Source organism: Argentina anserina, chromosome 5 (assembly GCF_933775445.1).
Source record: "Argentina anserina chromosome 5, drPotAnse1.1, whole genome shotgun sequence".
NCBI classification, from domain to species: Eukaryota; Viridiplantae; Streptophyta; class Magnoliopsida; order Rosales; family Rosaceae; genus Argentina; species Argentina anserina.
In genome coordinates, this window is record NC_065876.1 from 14,967,871 (window position 1) to 14,984,683 (window position 16,813).

The 16,813-nt window shown below is 36.1% G+C and overlaps 2 protein-coding genes across 2 annotated transcripts; one reads left to right on the plus strand and one right to left on the minus strand.

Moving 5' to 3' along the window:
- Positions 1-538: 538 nt before the first annotated feature.
- On the minus strand, positions 539-2,005 carry LOC126793224 (protein WHAT'S THIS FACTOR 1 homolog, chloroplastic). The gene has a single exon (XM_050519686.1). The coding sequence runs from the start codon at positions 1,858-1,860 to the stop codon at positions 676-678; it is 1,185 nt and encodes a 394-aa protein (XP_050375643.1). The 5' UTR covers positions 1,861-2,005; the 3' UTR covers positions 539-675.
- An 8,425-nt stretch (positions 2,006-10,430) lies between these two features.
- On the plus strand, positions 10,431-12,634 carry LOC126795584 (uncharacterized). The gene is made up of 6 exons (XM_050522396.1): positions 10,431-10,694; positions 10,751-10,818; positions 10,861-11,155; positions 11,244-11,951; positions 12,210-12,266; positions 12,317-12,634. The coding sequence occupies exons 1-6, from the start codon at positions 10,431-10,433 to the stop codon at positions 12,632-12,634; spliced, it is 1,710 nt and encodes a 569-aa protein (XP_050378353.1).
- The last annotated feature ends 4,179 nt before the right edge of the window (positions 12,635-16,813 follow it).

The following is a 16,813-nucleotide window of genomic DNA, read 5'->3' on the forward strand; positions in this document are numbered from 1 at the left end:
CACTACCAGCTGTGAATAGAATCAGCATGGACAACAACTTAGCTTAAAAAAGATGTTAAAGTACCTGACTGGACCTACTTCCTCTGCAAGTTGGCCATTTTTAACCTGGATCACTGGATGTAGCAAAATATAACTGATGCCCGCTTCCTTCTATAAGCTTTCTTTTAGTAATTTTCTTATGCAATTGTTACATCAATGGGCATCAGCCCAGTCAATTTAGAGATATTAAGAACTGATACAAACAGTTGGTCAGACCAAAAGCATCTTTCGGTTTGTTAAAATTTGTAGGAATACACAGATCTGTACTTGAGGGATCTTGTCTATAGCTTTGCAGGTTTGTTAGAAACTTGTTAACTCTCAGTCTTATCATATGTTATAGAATGTGATATTAACAGCAGAAATTACTCTGTTTAGCAGAATTAACAGTCACCAAATATCAAGTTATACTTTGTCATGTTTAGGACACAAAGTAAAAGGATCTCATAAAGTTCAGCCTTTACCGGTATTACTATTGATTAGTGAAAAACAAAATGGTAGATTGAGACACATGAAAGCGGCATTAACAAAAATCCCTATATACATAATCAACAATTTCCAGAAGAACCCATAAGGAATGTATAGCAATACGTGAGTGAAAACTAACAACAAACCATGCCAGCACTTTCAAGATAAAATCTATAAAGAAGGCATAGCATTACATGAGGCGGTCTCTCTCCTACCACTAAGTCCCACAAATTTATCATTGAATAGCAAGAGGGGACATTTGTTCATCAAATTTGATCCATCATAAGCTTCTTTAAGGAAAACAGTACTCCTTGTACCTTTATTAGTTATGTAAAAGATACCATTATGCTTAATCAAACAAAGCAGCAATTTAGAAGGTAAGAAATACTCTGAGTGGAATGCCTCCATTTGAGCAGATGTCATCCTCTTCTCCATTGTCAAACTGAGTAGCTCATGAAGCACAGCCACCACTCGCTTCCTTGCTTTAGTATCAGCAATATCAAATCTCCTTGCATTCAGATATGGAGAAGGGAATTCGAGTTTCTGCCACTTCTCAAGCTGCTCAAGATAACTTGCATTTGGCCGAAAACCAGCAGGAAACTTCATTCTAAACGCTTGTGGACCTCGAAAGTTACCATCTTTTGATATTCTGAAATTCTTTCCCACTCCATCAGAGGCCACAATCCCATCACTAGCTAATCGTTCCTCATGAGATGTGACAGCTAGAGAAGAATCCCAATTCTCCAAATGAAGATAGGCTCTCCCACTCACATCCTTAACCGAAAAAAATTCAGGGTACTTCGGAATCAATGTCTTCTTGAAACCATCCGGCAATCCCAACTCACATTGTACAAAATCAATCGATTCCAGTGGGACCCTGCAGTCAACTGACAACATTAACAACTTCCTTAGGTTCCGAACCAAAATGGGTTCCATTAACTGCTTAGCTTCAGCTTCTTCCCTAGCAACCCTTTCAGCTTTATCAGTGAGCTGAACAAAAGGCGGTGTTCTATTCCCGCCACCAACATAGAATATTGAAGGGTTTCTCTCTATAACAGCCATGAAATTCCACTTCTGAACAAACCCAACTTCTTTCTCTAGGTCCCTGAGAAGCACCAATCCATGTTTCTGTGACTGAATAATGGACTTCAGGTCCAATATCAAGGCTGGCTTCTTCCGCAAGTCCATGGCTTTGTCAAGATCATGGTCTCTGTGGTAGACTCTCTTCTTGGGTCTTCTTCCTCCGCTGTGTTTGTGCCTTACTGACACCCACATGAACTGAAATGGCAATGCATTTGCGTGTGCAGAGGTTTTGAGAAGTTGGTAAAAGCGGGCTAACGTGGGTTTGTTGTGCATTGTGAAATGAGAGAGGTGGGAGTCTCAGTGAGGCAAAACGTCGAACACTTGACGTGCGTGAGAGGCCTGATATTATCTTGGGTGATTCTTATGATGTTTATACTTTATAGCGTGCACCTCATGTGAGAACTGACAAACTTCACTGCACTGGTGAAGTGGAGATTCAATTCCAGATGGTCTCGAATCACATTTATACGGTTCTTGTGGGAGGGAGGTGGGAATCATATTTTTCTGCACCTTTCCTTTCTCCAATAGCGCGTGTATATATACATATAAGAGAATTTTCAGATGCGGATGTCTGTACCTTATGTAAGGTACGAATTCGACGATTCCGGCGACAGCAGATTGCAACGGCGGGACGGACTATGACAACTGCACTCCCTACCTCTCGGCGGTCTCGTTTGTGCTGGTCGGAGCTCCATCGGTGACTCATGACGGCCGGAATTGCGAAATCGCCGGAATCTGCCCAGAAACTTAATTTTTGCAGATTTCGGCCGCAGTGGGTCCCTGATAGAGCTTCGGCCGGCACAATTGGAATGTCCAGGAGCTGGGTAGTGCAGATGTGCTGGTCCTCCGCGCCGTTATGGCCTGCCGTCACCGGAATTGGGACGTCCGCACCTGAAGAGCCTTGATATATATATATATATATATACAGTCCCTATCCAGAGTGAAGTTTCAATTTTAACACACTTTTCGGTCAATTTTTTTCACCATAAGTGATTTAATATTTAAGTATGCTATTCAAGATCATCTCTATAAAGTTTCATCGAATTTAACAATGGTTTGAGCTTTCAAAATTGAGATTTACATGAACGGATCACGTTGAACAGTTTTAATTCATTCATTGATTTAATCTAATTTCAATACCTTAACGATGTTCGAATTAGATGAAATTTTGTAGAGATGATCTTGAATATCATACCTAAATATTGAATTGCTTATGGTGAAAAAAATTGACCAAAAAATGTGTCAAAATTGAAACTTCACTCTGTAATTTCAGAGTGAAGCTTCACTCTGAATAAGGATTGTATATATATAATGTTTTAATTAAAATAGCACTTTGAGATTATACTCATCAGAAGGTAGAATTAGCCATTACATAACCTTTTGCAGCTATATAAACAAACAGGAAGGTAATAGTAGTACCCACATTGGTACATATAAATAGACCTATTCATAGTAAAATTAGTTATACGTAGCAGATTCCTCGTCTAATACTACGCCAAGTAGACCCACACTCGGATTGGTAAGGTTTAATGCGTTCAAGTAGCCGAATTTCGTCGATGGAGGCACCGTGTCACGTCCTGACTTTTGAGTAATAAAAATTCAAATTCGAAGACATGAAAACTCAAAACGAAAATAAATATACTACATTTACAATGTTTACTATTCTTGATCAAATCGTAAAAGCAAAGTTTACAAGGATTTGATACAAGACAATTCTTTAAACACAATCGGTCTACCATTGTCACTACTTCCCCAAACTCTCTCACTGCAAACACGAACATCAACCTGCACAAATAACCCTACACCATGGATTGATACACTAAGTTGTAAACAATGAACCCTGTAAGCTTTTTAAAGCTCGTATGAGTAAACTTAACTCACGATAAACATGCTTATAAGATATAAGCAACGACATTCAAAATCCTCATAACACACTTGAAATAATGCATGATAAATAGTAGTGTTTCCTGCATAAAAGTATAGTTCAGGAAATCACAGTAATATGCAACAAAATGAAGAAATAAGCAAAACCAACAACTCAAACGGAACTATAGAATCTTCACTTGAAAACCAATATAATAACTCTCACTATGTTTTCTTTTAAAACAGAATATCCCTTTCTCAAAAGGGAAACACATAACAAAATTCATGTTTTGAGAATTTAATAACTCAACAACCAACACAAACATAACACAGTTAAAATCCTTTTTTAAAAACATGCACTTATGAGACCCAGATGACCCCACTAGGTTACCCCTCATGCCGTGCATTAACAGATAGACAAGAGCTCTAACTGATCATAACCAATCATCCGGCCAAAGGTTTGATTCTCGATTTCATTATTATCACCAAGTCCGAAGATCAGAAAACGTTTTAACACGACTCATATGTTAAAATAGCACGTATAATATAATCAATCCAACCATGATAACATTGTAACAAAATCCAAGTGACTCCACAACAACACGATATAACAACATCATACCAATAAACTAGATTACCGGAAGGTACATTTTTTTCCATTCCGGTCCCTTCCGCCAACATTATCAAATATCCACATTCAATAAACTAATTTATCGGAAGGTACATTTTTTTCCCTTCCGATCTCTTCCTCCATATTAACATATAAAGATATTTAATGATATAAAATATAATCTAGCAATGTATATATGTATATTTATTACCATTTAATATCCATATATAAATTGACCATATCATATCAATATCAATATGCATAACCAATTTATTATCAACCAAGAACCATAGTCCATCATCACTAAAATCTTTTGAAAATCATTTTACTTACCCATGAACTGTAGACAATCAAGTTCACGTAATTTAAAACCAAAACATATTTTCTAGAACAATTTTTACATGTTACTAATGCATGGACTACGTTAACAACTCAAATTAAAAACTTATGACAAGTGAGGTTCACTCACCTTATATCTTGTTGCGTCTTCTACATACCATACCAAAGACATTAGTCACCGCAACCACTCTATAGCATCCATCACATACCTAAACATGACAACATCGCAACTCAATACTCTATATGTACAAAACAACGATTTAAGTTATATGCCCCCAATCGAAACAATAATTTTAATCTAAACCACTCGAAGCTAAACTTGGTCTGTGTCTCTGAGATACCCAATCCTAGATCATAATAACAAATCAATCAAAAATTTCGTATCAACCCATATTAACATTAACCACCAACTAATTTGACCCTCCTATCGTACAACTTAATACGTGACAACTGGAAACTATTCACCACTTATGCAATTACTCAACATTAACTAAAACATGATAAATGAGATCAAATTGCTTCAAGGTACTACCCGGATTAGCCACCACACGTCCACATGGTCACAAACTACAACTCTAGGAAACTCAACTCAACTATTAAATCGACAAGGTAATAAATTCATTTCAGTACCTGGAGTTACTAGGAACTCAACCTGAAGCACCACTAAAACCTCAACCTTTAGCATGCAAATTTTGAGGTTCCAACCTCAAGAGATGAATAGATCATTAAGGGTCAAGTTGAGAACGCATTAGCATCAAATATGAATAAATTTTGAGAGCAACTTACTGTCGGAAAAGGTATAGGACGCGCATCCCTTCAACCATCAACAAACTGCTTCAATTCACCACTGTGAGTTTGAGTGGTTACCACAAGAGAGGCATAAGGAGGAGAGTCTACGTTTGGGTTAATGTACATGAGACATATACATAAAGACTAAGGCGGAAGATTGTAAAGATGAAGCAAAGAAATAAGTATGAGATATCAAGCTACTTGTGTTGTAATAAATATATATATATATATATATGTGTGTGTGTGTGTGTGTGTGTGTGTGTGTGTGTGTGTGTGTTCTTTTGTGATGTTTAGCTTATACCACATATTAACTGTAGATGAAAAGAATGAAATGAAGACCCAACAAAATGAAATTCGGTCATAATGGTGATATATTTGGAAGAATTCAATAGTGAAGACGTTTCAAGGGTTGTAAAGTTCGAAAAAGTCTCTTCATTGATGCTCTACTAGGTTTTAGAACTTGTTTGAATTCCATATCCATTTTATTCTATAAACCTATGAGCTTAACCCATTACAACCTTATAAAGACCTTTTTGATCCTATGGTTTGGTCCATTTGGCAAGTAATTGAGTTGAGTGAAAACTTTAGACATATTTTGAGAGAAACACTTATAGCGTACCCATGTAAGGTTGAATCTTAACTTGATTATTGCATGCTATAGCCTTACATTCACCATAATTATGTCTTCATCCTACATGTTGAATGTGTGTCATGTATTGACATTAACCTTCGAAATTTCGTGGATTGAACTGAAATATCATGTGATCTTGGTATTGCAATGTTAGAAAGCTTGATGAGATAAAGTGTTAAGGGCATTAGAGTTTTGTAGTCTGTGTTATTATTGAGTCTTTCCAGAGTCTTAGTTTAGTATTTTTCTCAAGGACTAGCGAAAGCTAGTGTGGGGTATTTTGATAATCACATATTTATGTGGTTTTTATTGTGTTAATTATTCATTTTACTTAACTATTTTGTAATATTTTTATATTTTTAATTAACTTTATTTGTTTTTATGTATTTTGAAGTGGAATAAAGAATAAGAGAGAATAAAGAGAGGGAATCCAATTCCTAACTCAAATATCTTGACAAGAAGAGAAAAATATGAAATTCCGGTAATTTTCCGAGCACCACTTTTGATGGTGCCATGCATTTTCGGGCTAATTTTATGGAGGAGTAAGGAATGAGCAACACATTGTTCTATCACAACTAGATCCAATCTTTTTAGTTGAGATTTAACTACACAATTTTCTCCTTTTCTCATAAAATCATAGCTCCCCATTGTTCAAAAATCCATACCTATATTATGAAAAAATCTGATTTAATTTTGGGTATAATCATCACCTTTATATCCATCATTACCTAGCCATCACCCACTTATTCCATGATCATTCACTTCCTCCATGATCACATACTTCCCTCTATGATCACCTACTTTCTTCCATGATCACTGATAGGAGCACTTTGTGCGACGTTCTTAACATGTTTTTACCTCAATTTGTACTTTTCTTAGCCCTTATTGTTGTACTATTGAGTCATTAAGTCGTAGTAAGAGTCTTGGGCGGTATTAGATGCATTTTTGTGCTTACATGAGTTAAAAACGCATAACTGGTCTAGAGTCCTAGTTTGACTAGGAATCCTTGTTAGGTTTTGAAACTAATTATCTCTTACTTATGATTTTATTTTCTTATTTTCAGATTTGATTGAAGAGATAATTAAAGAAAAAAAGATGGAGCCAAGTCATGCAACAATTAAATAGAAGATGATCATTAAAGGCATAAAACATGGCATGTTTTAGGGAATAAAACATGACATGTTTTAGGGAATAAAACATGACATGTTTTAGGGATTAAAGCATGGCATGTTTTAGGGAATAAAACTTTCCATGTTTTATGGATTAAAGCATGGCATGTTTTAGGGAATAAAACTTTCCATGTTTTAGGGATTAAAGCATGATATTATTATAGGAAGAAAGAAACAATTTCAAACCCTCCATCTTTCCTCTATATATACATGGCTTCACCTCTCAAATATCATCACTTCTCATTAGCATTCAAGAGCCAAAACTCTACCAAAACACCACTATAAACTTCTCTCACAAATTAGCCAAGCCGTCCACCCCAAAACTATCATCATCTCCACCGAGTTTCATTATTGAAGACACACCTCCAAGGTTCCTACAACGTGTGATTCTCGCAACTCATCTCCATGGCTTCGTCTATTTGTGTTAATCTACAATTCTTTGTCTATGAAGATTGTAAGTTGTTATTTATGTGGAAATATTGGTTTTGTATTTGTTTTAGAATTTTCAGATTGTTTTATTGGATTTTTGAATCTTTGCCGAATTGATGGTTTTCTATAATTAATGAGTTTGTATTTCTATTGTTGTGTTATAATCATCTTTCTCATACTTTTAGATAATTTTCAGATATGTGCATATGAATTTAGTCCTTGGATGCATTCCCTAAGATTGTGTTTGAGTGCTAGATTCATCAACCATATTGACACAAATCGAATCATGCCCTAAGTAGGTTCGATTTGTATTGATTAAAAGTGGTAAAAATTCTGGAAATTTGCATGTGAAACCATGGTGGGTGACGCCATACATGAAACATGTCTCCAACAAAGATTTGGTGCTTAAATGTAATCTTGTTTGATTTCTACTCTAAGTGTTATTGAATTCGATTGCATGCAAATTTAGATTAGGCCCTAAGTCAATCTAAATGTTAATTGAAATCTTGCACGATTAGATAATCCCCTAAAGCTCTAATTGTATTGGTGTCTAAAAAGTATGTAATTGGTTGAATTAGAATGCATGATAGGTTCGAACTTGTAATTATGTGGTGTAATGGTAAATTTGGTTTAAGTTTGTTAAAGAGAAGTCGATCATGTAAATAATAATTTAGGTTTTATTTTAGTAGTTAATAATCAATCTCAAACCCCCCATTATTTGTTAACACTAAAAGTTTAGAGTTCCCTTCAATTCCCCGGAAAGAACGATCCCTGCTTATTCTATACTAACGATGATGTTTTACAGGGTTTATTATAGACGTTATAACAAAACGCTCTATCATTTCCTTCCATGATCACCCAATTCCCTCCATGATCACCCACTTTCTTCCATGATCACCCACTTCCTTCTTTATCACTCACTTCTTCCATGATCATTCACTTCCTCCTTTATCACCCACTTATTCCATAACCAACTACCTCACTGACTACACCATTATCTCTCACTTTTCTCTACTTTTTATACCACCATTCTCCTTTATAAAAACCTTCATCACCACTATCTCCATACACATCATTTTCCACAACCAATCAAGAGAAAGAGAGAAGAGGGAAGAAAAAAATAGAGAGAATAAGAGAAGAGAAATGAGAGAAGACGAACAGGGAGAGCCGAAGCGAAGTCACCTTCAATCTCCTCAAGCTATAACCCACATCTCCTCAAGGTGCTAAAATCTCATCAAGCTTCCACAACAAAAGAGAAGTTCAGTCTCTTCTCCTTTAATTCATCTCTCATGTATTATTTGATATTTTTATTCAAGATTATGTGTAACTAAATTCCTTGATAGTTAGAGGCTAATCAAAGCTCTAGATATGTCTTCGATTTCAAACTCCAATTGATTTATATAATTTTATATGAGAATTTCTTCATTGATTGTTCATTGATAATTCTATTGAATGTCTCATTGGGTTGATATTTGATACATGTTTTAGGGTTTTATTGTCTTGAATATGTATATGACTGATATATTGTTGCATATTCTGTGAGAGATAACAAGTTTTTTGGAAGTACTTGTGTGAAGTGATTCATTAGTAATCTAAGGCTACCGACATTAACCTTAGATTCTTTGTTGTTACTCAAACGTTCTTAGAACTTCATGATTTTAATTATTTTGGTCTAGATACTGACATTTCACAGATCAATTAATTGAGAATATAGTTAAGTCGATACCGACATTTGGCTTAACATGACAAGTAAGAAAACGTAATACGGTTAATGACCTAACGACATTGGCATAACTGTGAGTGCATCATCTATAATTATTGACATTGTTTTGGTGGAGAGAAGTTCCTAGCTATTGTTTTTCTCATATTTACATCCATATTTACTTTTTAATATTATGTTGTTAGCAGTACTTCTGTTTTATTTATTCTTGTTCATCAATCAAACCAATTCTAAATACCCTCAAAATTTGTCTGGTCCGCCACTGTGTCTAGTTAGTTTTTATTTAATTTCGTAATTTTTAGTTGAGTCTAGATTAGCTAATTATCTAGGTTTCCGCACCTAGGTCGAGTCTGCCAGATTTCTGGTTTACACATCTGTTTGTGTTTTTAAATTAACAATCATCTGCGGGTAATGACCCATATTTGTCATTTACTACATTGATATAATTGATTTAATAACATGGTATCTTTGTAGGTACTTTTGCGCCTTTCAAAGTTTGGCGATGTGTCGCCGGGGATTGTTTAATTTTAAGTCTTAAAAGTGTTTTTTTGCTTTATATACTTTATTTTTCTTTTGAGTCTTACATTATTTACTGTGTGCAGGAGCTTTTTGTATGCATACTCGATATTTTACAAGCTTTGAACCACTGTTATTTGATCCAAAGATTGAGAAAACAACAAAGTTAAACAGGAAACAACAGAGACTACAGGTGAACACGAGTAACAGTGTTGGTGAGGATTCTGAGCCTAAACACCATTCTAATTCAAATACTGAGTTTGAGGAAGAGCAATGTGTTCCAACGCCTCCACCATCACCACGACCAATGGCTGCAAAATTTAAGGAGTCCTTTTATTCCGTGCACAGGTGCAGCAGATTCACCAATTGTGCTACCAGAAAATTTGGGGCCTTACTCAATTTCCCCATCTCTGATTTCGAATCTACCACACTTTAGAGGCACTCATTCTGAAGATCCACAAGACCATCTTAATGAGTTTACAACACTGTGCAGAATACAGAAGTCAACAACAGTGGATGAGAATGTTGTGAAACTTATTCTTTTTTCTTTTTCCTTGAAAGAGCAAACAAATGCATGGTACAATTCACTGGCTTCCCAATCTATTGACTCATGGGACAAAATGTGTGCTGCATTCAATTCAGCCTCTCGCACGAAGAATTTTAAAGAACCAGATCAGTACATTCAGGCAGAGAGATGGAGATGAATTACATAAAGCGTGGAGTCAATTCAAGGGTCTACTAAGTCAATGTCCCCATCACAAGTTTGATCTCAACACTCAAATGGAGTACTTCTATGAAGGACTTGATTCACTCAACAGGCAAAAACTTGACTCGGCTTGTGGAGGAAATTGGTGGAATCAGACTCGAGCTGAAGCTAAGGAAATTGTGGAGAATCAAGCAGAGAATTCAAGACAGTTTCAGTCCAGAGACCGATCTATGGGTGCCAGCAGAAGATCCTTGAATACTATTACCATAGATGGAGCCATAGAGAAGAGATTGAGTTCTATGGAGAATGACATTGCCTTAATTGCTAGTGCTATGAAGGTGAATAAGAAAGCTACCGTTGCCGCATCTCAAGTGGTTTTTTGCTATTTGTTCAGCTAAGAACCACCTTGCAGAAGATTGTCCTAAGTGAAGAGCAATTGAGGAAGACACCCAAGAGGAGGATGTGAATTTTGTTTATAGGTAACCCAACACATAATGGGAATAGAGATAATCCATTCCTTAGCTACCGAAGCAATAATGTGCTCAATCCTCCAACTACTCCACCTGGATTCCAACAAAGACAACATGTAGGAGATGTGCAACAATTTGGCCAAAGACGTGTGCCTCAACAAGAACAGGCTCCAGGTCAGACATCAATAGGAACTTTAACTTTGGAAGCTATGATGCAACAAATGATGTTTGATAGCAAAAAGGAAAGAGAGGAAATGAGTGCTTTTCGCCAAGAGATCAAGTCCTCCACTCAGCAACAAGAGAAGACAATTGACTTGTTAGAGCGCCAAGTGAGCCAAATCCAACAAACTCTTGCACAAGTCAACCCAGGACGACTTCCCATCAACACTCTTCCTAATCCTAATGGTCATCATGAAGTCAAATGCAATGGTTTTGAAAAGTGGGAAGGTGGTGGATGCAGCTCCAGTGGTCAAGAAGCTAAGAAGAAAGTGGGAAGAACATGTATTAGAGCAGATTGTGCCTGAGGAACCATCAAAAGTCAGTCTGGGCACCATAACTCAATCCGTTGAGGAATTCTCTCAACCTGTTGAGAATGCACCTGAAACAAATATTGAGTCAAGACCGAAACCAGCCATGGTATGTCCCTTAACCTCACCTTTGATTATCACTAATGTGCATTTTCCTAGCAAATTACATAAACAAGTGAATGAGGAAATAGACAAGGAGATCCTAGACGTCTTCAAGAAGGTTGGGGTGAATATTCAATTGTTGGATGTGATCAAGCAAATTCCTCAGTATGAAAAATTCCTCAAGAACTTGTGCACTTCAAAGAGAAAATTCAAAGGAATCGAAATAGTTGCCTTGAGTGAGAGGGTGTCCGCTGTGCTGCAAAGAAAGTTACCACCAAAGTTAGGTGATCCGGGACGTTTCACTATTCCATGCACTATTGGTGATCACATGTTTGCTGGTGCTCTTCTTGATTTAGGTGCTTCCATAAATTTAATGTCATATGATGTGTATGATAGAATGAATATGGGAGAACTTTTACCTACTGGGATAACCATTAAACTTGCGGATCGATCTAACTGTTGCCCTAGAGGTATTATAGAAGATGTGCTAGTGCAGGTTGGTGATTTGATTTTTCCAGTGGATTTTTTTGTATTAGAGATGGAAGGTGAACAAGTGCCCTATGAGATACCATTGATTCCTGATAGACCATTCTTGCGAATAGCTCACACTAAAATTGATTGTTATGAAGGTTTATTTAGCATGGATGTAGTTGGAGAAAAGATCAAATTTAACATCTTTGAATTCCTCAAGCACCCATATACTGACGATATGTACTATTGTTGTTCTATTGATGTTTTTGAGAGTTTTGTGCAGGAGTTCATTCAGTACTCATTAGAGGATGATCCCATGCAAAATTCATCGAAATGGTTGGTAAAAAGAAAGTCTCAGCACAACCGGTTCAATTTATTGTGGAATTTGAGCCTGTATTTGAGATTGGATCAGCTGAAGACCTTGAGATGGAGGAGGAGTATTATGCAATGGAGGAGACATTTGAATCTTTGTCATACATGACAGGTATGTCTCGTAAACTCATTACTCTCCCGGTTTCAACTAACGTGTTTGCTCCATATATTCGGAAAGTGCTAGAGTTAGAGCTCAAACCTCTACCTGAGCATTTGAAGTATGTTTTTCTCCGAGATGCTGAAACTTTACCAATCATAATTTATTCAAATCTCTCAAAGTTGCAAGAGGAGAAGTTATTGATTGTTCTTAGGGAGTACAAGGAAGCAATTGGATAGACAGTAGCAGATATCAAGGGAATATGTCTCACTATGTGTACTCACATGATACATTTGGAGGAGGGAATTAAGCCAACAAGAGAAGCTCAACGTCGACTGAACCCCCCATGTTGGAAGTTGTCAAAAAAGAAGTGATTAAACTCCACGATGCAGGTATAACTTATGTTATTTCTAACAGCAAGTGGGTTAGTCTTGTGCAAGTAGTTCCCAAACGTTCAGGAATTACATTGGTAAAGAATGATGAGAATGTGTTGGTACCTCAACGTGTGCAAACGAGATGGAGAGTGTGTATTGACTACCACAGGCTCAATGCCACCACACGCAAAAATCACTTTCCCCCTACCGTTCATTGATCAGATGTTAGAAAAGTTAGCAGATCATGCATATTATTGTATTTTATATGGTTATTCAAGGTACAACCAGATAGACATACACAAGGATGATCAAGAGATGACCACCTTTACATGCCCCTACGACACTTTTGCTTAACGGCGGATGCCCTTTGGCGTATGCAACCCGCCTACAACGTTTGAATGATGCATGAGGAGTATTTTTTTGGACATGGTTGAAAAAATCATTGAGGTATTTATGGATGATTTTTCGGTATTTGATGATTCTTTTGACATGTGTCTGCATCATTTATCCATGGTTTTGAAACGTTGTGTCGAGACTAACCTTGTTTTGAATTGGGAAAAGTGTCATTTTATGGTAGAACAAGGGATAGTTTTGGGACATGTAATATCTGCCAGGGGGATTGAGGTTGATAAAGCTAAGGTTGATATTGTGTGTACTTTACCTCCTCCTTCAACTGTGTAGAAGCTTGGATTCCAGATTTGCATTCTTCATTCTTTCTTCTTTGTTATTTTTCATGTTTAATGTGTTTTGTGATGTCATAAGTCTTCTGCTTCATACTTGTTTGATGTGTTGCATGCTTTAGTTTTGTTTTACATTGAGGACATTGGTTTAATTGTGAGTGCATTCATCTATAATTATTGACATTGTTTTGGAGTGATTGAATCATATCTAGTGGTGGAGAGAAGTTTCTAATTATTGTTTTTCTCATATTTACATCCATATTTACTTTTTAATATTTTGTTTTAGCAGTACTTCTGTCTTATTTTTTTTTTCACCAATCAAACTAATTTTGATTACCCTCAAATTTGTTTAGTAGTCTGTCACTGTGTCTAGTTAGTGTATATTTAATTTCGTAATTTTTGGTTGAGTCTAAATTGACTAATTAATTAGGTTTCCGCGCCTATGTCGAGTCTGCCAGATTTCTGGATTACGCGTCTGTTTATGTTTTTAAGTCTTAGTTTCACCAGTCCTCTGCGGGTAATGACCCTTATTTACCATTTACTACATTGATATATTTGATTTGATAATATGGTATCAGGTTAAAAAGATTTTTCTTTCTTTTCTTAGCCTACAACAAACAATAAAACAATGTCAACATGGAGAACAAAATTAAAATAGTAAAATTTAGTTAAAACCAATCCAAAAACTCTGAGTACCTGATTAGAACCTTCTGTTTCATTGCTAACTTTCCTTTCTAGCATCCACAATCCATGAGTTGAAACTCTCACAAATATTGTTGTCCATAATATCACAGTGAGTGGATGTATTGAAGAATGCCCTACACCAAAGTTTGGGAGGCCTATCTTCATCTACATAACAAAAGCATCATTTAAAAAATGTTCATGCAACAACGAATATAAACATATTCTGCAAATCTAAGTTTTACCAGTCATCCAATTGTAGGTCTCCTCGTCAAGTTCTTTCATCTTCTCCATGTCTTTCATAACTTTCCACAGGGAAAGGTTTTGTAAAGTTAGTCCACATGTGCCTTACACAGAACCTTATTTGTGCACTAGGGACTACCTCCTGACATGCCGGAATAAGACCTTTTTGCTTGTCACTAATGATAACCCATCCCACTCCATCTTCTTTGATGTCTAAGTCCTTGCAAAAAAGCTCTAGAAACCATATCCATGAGGCTTTATTCTCATTCTCCACCATTGTATATGTAATAATCCAGCTAGTGTTATTTGCATCTACTCCAATAGTTATCAAAAGTTGCCATCCGAAAGGACTCTTTAAAAAACCACCATCCAACTCTATCACACTTCTACAACCAGCTTTGATTTCATTATTTAAGGCTCCCAGGCAGATGTACATTGTCTTAAAGACTGGATCCTTGTTTGGGTTGCTAAAATCACACCTTATATCCACACTTGTGTCTGGATCACTCTCTTGAGCTCATTACCGTAGTCTTTCAATCTTGCAAAATGATACCTAAAAGAACCCTCAACTTCCAGTAAAGTTACTCTCTTCACCTTATAAGCCATTTGAGGAGACACTTTTGATTTAATATTGGATGACATAGTATTCACCAATGACTCTGCAACACCAAATTGAAAAAGTTGCTTAGACCATATGTATAAACTAAGTAAGATTTGCATAATAAATGAGTACCACAAATTTATGACTAAATACTTGGTTTCTAGTCAGGATTAAGGGCAATTATGTCCTTGAACTTCCTCAGTAGGTCTTTCACCATACCATTATTAAAGTTTCAAAAACACTTGTTCTTAGGAATCTAGTGTCTTATCTTTAAAGTATTCTCATGTTGCATCTTTGTAGCCTTTAAGTAAAAATGGCAGTTTTCCTCTTTACATATATCAATTACTCTGGCTTTATCATTCTTCACATAATTGAACTCCCAACCCCCTTGTACTGCTATCTCCCTAAGTGCATCCCTTAATATATTAACTGTACCAAACATCATATTTAACTTGAAAATAGGCCTTGACATGTCAGTTTTAGGGTTGAAATACAACCTTAAAAATTCTTCCCTCTCACCATCAGAATTAATTATGTAATCAAGTGGTTCTCCATCACTATCATGTACACCAAACATGTCTTCATTATCTTCAAATTCAAGAACCTCATATTACACAACCTGCCTTTCTTCAACAATGTGTTGTAGAAGACTTGAAAAGTCTAGAACTTCTCTAGTCCCCAACTCAGCCAACAAATCATCTTCATATTTCCCATATTTGTCATAGTCATCATCATTTTTCGTAAAGGACAATAATATGAATCCTCACTTTCTTCTAAACTGTCATTATCTCCTTCATTGTCTATCATATACCCATCTTCATCATCATAATATTGGATATCACCACCATAGGACTGAAGATAATCAAGCTCATTCAACATACTTGGCATCCCTTCACCTTCATTACATTGTCCTAGACTATAATTAATTGAATCCTTACCTACAACACTTGAAGCTTGTCCTACACCTCTTGAACCTTAGCCATTATATGACTGACTTCTCCACTTGGATTTTGATAACAAGTTTGTTTTGTTTTATCAACTTGTTTAGGGGCCTTTGTTAGCTTCCCCCCCCCTTCTCTTTCGGATCAATTTCACAAGCAGTGCTACCTTGGATATGCATACTGTCCTCAAGCTCTCTTATCACAATACTGCTACATTGACTACCAAAGAAGATGTCACACATGAATAGATCCTCTATGTTTTCATGTCCTGAAAAAGTAAATGAAAGCATTAGTTACATAAAGAGATGATAAAGATACATAAAGAGATAATAGACATACATTAGTTATTGCCTTTATAAAGAGATAGATACAAGCCAAAATAGAAGGGGCCAAACAAACAGATATTGGCAGACAACATTTCCATACAGTCTAAAAAACTCATTCTTTACCAGGACCACCCACATCGCATTGCTCAATACTACAAAAACTCCAATATTAAAACACATACAAGCATCAACAACAATATACATATACAACACTAACAATATGTATATGTGCATATGCTTAGAGATAGTAATCAGTAACAATATCTTTATAATATTTTGAGCTCATTGCCCTCAGTATACTAACTTCAACAACATTGAAAATATTGATAGCACGTCACTAACTTGCAATAGCTATTGAAACCTTATGATATTGCTTCTCTTGTAAAAAAACAAACCATATAAAGACCCTCCAAATCAATAGCAAGATGATATCAGAAAAAAATAATAAGAAAACTCTTTTGTAACATGAAGGTTCGCTTCGCGGGGGACAAGAACAAAAAAATGTCCTCGGGCTCTGATCTGGACTATTACGAAAAATATATTGCTAAATTTGATAAACTCCAAAACTTTTT

Excerpts from the sequence above, each read along its gene's own strand:
- LOC126793224 (XM_050519686.1), bottom strand. The coding sequence starts at position 1,860 with ATGCACAACAAACCCACGTTAGCCCGCTTTTACCAACTTCTCAAAACC.
- LOC126795584 (XM_050522396.1), top strand. The coding sequence starts at position 10,431 with ATGGAGTACTTCTATGAAGGACTTGATTCACTCAACAGGCAAAAACTT. Across the intron at positions 11,156-11,243 it reads TTGACTTGTTAGAGCGCCAA|TCAAATGCAATGGTTTTGAA; the intron begins GTGAGCCAAATC and ends GTCATCATGAAG. Across the intron at positions 12,267-12,316 it reads AAAATTCATCGAAATGGTTG|CCTGTATTTGAGATTGGATC; the intron begins GTAAAAAGAAAG and ends GTGGAATTTGAG.